The sequence below is a fragment of the Octopus bimaculoides genome, chromosome Z, assembly GCF_046866305.1.
Source record: "Octopus bimaculoides isolate indiv1 chromosome Z, ASM4686630v1, whole genome shotgun sequence".
Classification (NCBI taxonomy): Eukaryota; Metazoa; Mollusca; class Cephalopoda; order Octopoda; family Octopodidae; genus Octopus; species Octopus bimaculoides.
Genome location: NC_142944.1, coordinates 12007829 through 12013179, shown reverse-complemented (window position 1 = coordinate 12013179; position 5351 = coordinate 12007829). Strand labels below are relative to the sequence as shown.

Below are 5351 nucleotides of genomic sequence, written 5' to 3'. Positions count from 1 at the left end.
AAGTAGATCTCTACAGTTTTTCAGTGGCACTTCTCTCAACTGTTTGGAGTGGACGGTGGACCAGAGATGAAGGTTGACTTTACCTCTATACCCTGCCGCAGCTCTCGACCGGGGATGCGGAATAATATGATAAGCCGATAACAGCTGGAAGTGATGAAGGACCAACGATGGAGAAATCGCCAGGGTAGGATGGTCGGTCCGATGAGCTTTATCGTCATACACCAGGCTTATTAGGGAACCCCTTGGAAGTTGTTTACTGCAGCAAGACGGAAGGATTTTCCTGTCTAGCGAAGCGAAGTACATTGGTACTTCTGAGAAAGGACGCGAACAAGAGGTATCATTCTAACTTCAGACTCATAACTCAAATATAGAGTTGAAAATTTTGGCCCACTCGTTAGCAAAAAGGTTAACGCAACAGTTCTATATTTAAGAGATGAGGAATTAGGTGCATTATTTACACTATTTACATTATTTACATTCAACGGATATTTGTCCTCATTCTCTGACCTTTGAGCTTCATAAACTCCTTAATTTGGCGTGTCTTCACCATTTCTTAATCTGGCGTGTCTTCACCAGTGTTAACAACAAAAAAGATGAGGGCAAATGTCCGTTGAATGTAAATAATGTAAATAATGTAAATAAGGCAGGTTAGCGCTAGTCGATACTCTGGTAGATGAGGCACAAACATGCGCCATATCAAGCAGATCTGCCTACGATAACCTCTACCTCACGCGATACATCATAGGGTAAATGAAGAACCTGGCATGGTTGGGCCTCTGCTTAGTTTAGATCAGTCGAGAGCATTTGACAGAGTTGACCATCAATAATTGGAAGTTGTCTTGAAGGCAGCTGGTTTCGGTCCCATTTTCAGTAGCTGGATTGTTGCAATTTACCAAAGAGATTTGTTCGGTGGTCAGAATAAATGGCACGGGTCAGAACCGTTTAGTAACATGAACTCTTTCCGTCAAGGACGCTCCTCTCTCTCCAATTCACAGCAACAATGCTCTTCTCAGTACGTGTGATGTACCAGTAAAGACAATCTTTTGCATTTCCTGCATGGATGGTAAACCAGGGATCATTCTTAGATAATTTTCGCTTCCTTTTTTTGATCATTCCAAGTGTTCCTACAATCACTGGTGTGCTTACTACCTGCAGCCTACGGTACCATGTTATCTGTTCTTTTCACCTATCTAATACTTTCCTGATTATTCTGGCCGTGCCAAGGAGGCAAACCTTTTGTAACAGTTCTATATATTCTTCTTGGTGCCTTCTGATACTGTTTTCAAGGACCCAGCAATAACTGGCACTATCTTCACCTTCTTCATTTTCCATAGTCGGGCTATTTCGTACTTAAGCGGATTGTATTTATGTATCTTTTTGCCTTACTTCTTGACTATTCATAGGTCAAAGGGGTATGCAACATCAACTGTATCGCATATGTGGTGCACCTTGTCCACCACCTCTAGGTCCGGTTTGTTATGCTCTAACGCCTAATCTGTTTAGATTGAGAAAATCCCAGAGGATTTTGCTAGACTCCGATTCTTTCTGCGGTTTGTGCTCATACCACGGCTTGCCTCTCTCTAGTCCCCACTTTTCTCAGTTTCCAGTGTGGCACTTTCACTATCTGGTCGTGTTTCCACAACTTGTAATGGCTTGAGACACGTCTAGGGCATTCGTTCGTGATATGGGCAATGGTTTCATCCACTCTATTACAGATGCGGCACAGCAGAGACACTTGCTCATTCCCCAGGTTGACCCTTCAGTTCGTGACCAAAGCTTGGTCCTGCACTGCCAGTATAGTGCTCTCGGTCTCTTTTTTCAATGTTCCTTTCTTCAGCCATTTCCACGTATTTTTTCCAGCAACTTCTGTTGTGGCTACATGGAATTGATTGTGTAGTCCCTTCTCGTGCAATTCTTCTTCATGTCCTTTTTGTACTTCTTCCTTCGTTTTTCCTGTATTCTCTGGTTTCAATACTCCCTCGTTCCTAACTGTCACTAGCAAGGTTTCCTTACTCTGGGCTAAGTATCTCATTACGCTCTCGAGTTCGATACTCATGCAGTCTTCCACACTTATCAGTCCTCTTCCTCCATTTGCTCTCTTCATGTATAGGCAATAAGTGTCTGCATGTAGATGATGGGTTCCATGCATTGTTCGGAGATTTCTCGACTTTCTGTTCATCTCCTTTAGTTCCTCCTCTGTCCACTTCAGGATTCCAGCGCCATACCGCACTACTGCGACTGCGCGTGAGTTTATTGCCGAATTATTATTATTATTATTATTATTATTATTATTATTATTATTATTATTATTATTATTAATAATAATAATAATGATAATAATAATAATGATAATAATGATGATGATAATAATAATAATAATAATAATAATAATAATAATAATGATAATAATAATAATAATAATAATAATAATAATAATAATAATAATAATAATAATAATAATAATAATAATAATAATGATAATAATAGTCAAAACGAAGAGCGCGATTTTAGATGTTTTATTTTTTGAACAACATTTCGACAGAACGTCTGTCTTTCTCAAGTCCAAACCAAATGGTGATTGAAAATTCAAAATTTCAGAAACCAAACGTAGACTATGAACGTGAGTAATCAGCGTCCATACGTTGATAGAATGACATCATCAGCTTTTGTCAGTTTTTTAATAAGCAGAAAGAAAGAAAGAAAAAGGAAGACGACAGAAAAAGAAAAGAAAAAGAGAGAAAGAAGAATATTCAATCAAACATTTGAGACAAAGTTACTGAAGACATTCAAATCCCTTCATGGTCATGAACCAATACTCTGGTTACGGTTCATTGACGACGTATTTTTTGTCTGGGAAGGATCACAGGATAGTTTAATGGACTTCTTGCATTTCTGTGATTGTTTTGCTAGAAACTATGGCTTTAAGTCCAATATAAAATTTACGTCTAGTTTTTCAAAAACTAGCGTTGAATTTTTGGACACGAAAGTCAAGTTTTCTGGAGGCAGAATAATGACAGAGTTATTTTGCAAGCCAACGTCATCCCACATATATCTCCACCGCCGCTCCGATCATCCACATCATCTTATTCGGTCAAATCCGAAATCCCAATTTTTGAGGATAAAACGGATTTGCACTGACATAGGGGATTACTGGAAACATGCAAATGCTTTTGTATGTCATTATGTTAAACGAGGTTACAGTGAATCACGTTTAAAGGAAATAGCAAGTGAAATAGCTAAGATTGGCAAAGATAGTAAAACCTACATGCCTAATCTTAGCAAACAAAATACAACAGATTACAGAATTCCTTTAGTGATTAACTGGCACCGACGTTTCGCTGGCATTTCAAAAGTGTTGCATGAAAGTTACCAACATGTGGTGAAAAAATATCCCAGTTTCAAACAAACATTTCCTCAGCCGCCCATTGTAGCCTTTCGACGGAATAAGAACATAAAAGAATTATTGACCTCTATATCTGACTCCAAGAAAACGAACATTGGAGTATCTACACGCTGTACCTTAAAGAACAGCCGCAAGAGAGGTAAGCCATGTTCATTGTGCAACAACATGAGTGAAGTGAATACCATCAAAAATCATAATAGAAATGTTATGATTTATACAGAAGGGGGAACCTGCAAAGATTCCCATTTAGTGTACGGTGCAGAATGCACGAAACATAACTTGATTTATGTTGGTTGTACAACGGAACAATTAAACAAAAGGTTTAATGGGCACAGATTCGACGTCAGGCACAAGAACAGTAGTTCAACAGAACTTGCTGAACATTTCGTTTCAAGCGGCTGCAATTTTGAAGAAGATTTGAAAGTGCACATTCTCAAAAAATATCCTGAATGTACCCCACTTTCACTTCTCAGAATGTATGAGGAGAAATATGTTTGCGGGTTATTGACATCACGCCCTGGAGGAATGAATAAGATGACAGGAGAATATCATCAAATTTATACAAAACTGTTTGATTGAATATTCTTCTTTCTCTCTTTTTCTTTTCTTTTTCTGTCGTCTTCCTTTTTCTTTCTTTCTTTCTGCTTATTAAAAAACTGACAAAAGCTGATGATGTCATTCTATCAACGTATGGACGCTGATTACTCACGTTCATAGTCTACGTTTGGTTTCTGAAATTTTGAATTTTCAATCACCTTTTGGTTTGAACTTGAGAAAGACAGACGTTCTGTCGAAATGTTGTTCAAAAAATAAAACATCTAAAATCGCGCTCTTCGTTTTGACTATTTACCTTCGTGAAGAGTTACGTCAATCCTTTTTTTAAATATAATGATAATAATAATAATAATAATAATAATAATAATAATAATAATAATAATAATAATAATAATAATAATAATAATAATGATAATAATAATAATAATAATAATGAATAAAAGTTTAGGAAGGTATAACAATGCATTATATAACAAAAAATGGACTGTATACCTGTTGTAACTTGGTAAACTGTAGTCCGATAATAAATTCAAGAACAACTTCATCACAAAGAACAGTAGACTACCTAGATTTTATCACCTCATTAAAACACAAGAATAGCAACACGACCCAGATTAGACGAATCGTCTCCAGCGTGGAAGGACCTCTATATAAAATATCCTGGTTACTTTCTCACATCTTGAAACCCATACTCTCCACCTTTCCGGGACACGTCAAGAACTCCGACGAAGTCATTAAAAGACTGCACCAATTACCCCCAGACCAACTCAGGCAAAACGGATACGCCTAAAGTCTTGACGTTGTCTCAATGTACACAACGGTACCAGCACACTCAGCGGTCAACCTATTGACTGACTGCATAATAACGTCCAACACCGAATGCTTCGGACTTACCGCAGCTGATATCCACCAACTTTTGTCCATCATCGTGGACAACACCTACTTCACTTTCCAGGACCATATATACAAACAGACAACAGGTCTCCCCATGGGATCCAGTCTCTCGGGCCTACTAACCATCACTTATATGTGCCATCCAGAACGTCGAGCACTCAACATCTGCCGCTCATGCGACTTCTTCACCAGGTACGTAGATGACATCCTCATACTCACAACCTCACGTGAAGAGGCTGAAAGAATATTCACAACGTTCAATAACATGGACATGAACATAAAGTTCACTATAGAACATCCCAACATCACTGGATCGCTATCACTACTTGATTTCAAACTGAATATAACGGAAGAAGGGGAAATTCACACCGAGTTCTACAGGAAAGCAGCCAGTAGAGATATGTTTGTCCAATACAATTCAGCACTTCCACTCGGTGCCAAAATAGGATACGCCAGAAACGAACTTGCACGCATCCAAGGCAAATGCAGCAGAACGGAG

At 38.4% G+C, this 5351-nt stretch overlaps 1 protein-coding gene across 1 annotated transcript in view; it reads left to right on the top strand.

Annotated features, from left to right (window-relative positions):
* The first annotated feature begins 4766 nt into the window (after positions 1-4766).
* The window catches only part of LOC149132138 (uncharacterized), a 690-nt gene continuing 105 nt past the window's right edge, over positions 4767-5351 (top strand). The window contains exon 1 of the mRNA XM_089365374.1: positions 4767-5351. This exon is cut by the window's right edge and continues 105 nt beyond it. Coding sequence (XP_089221500.1) covers positions 4767-5351 — 585 coding nt within the window.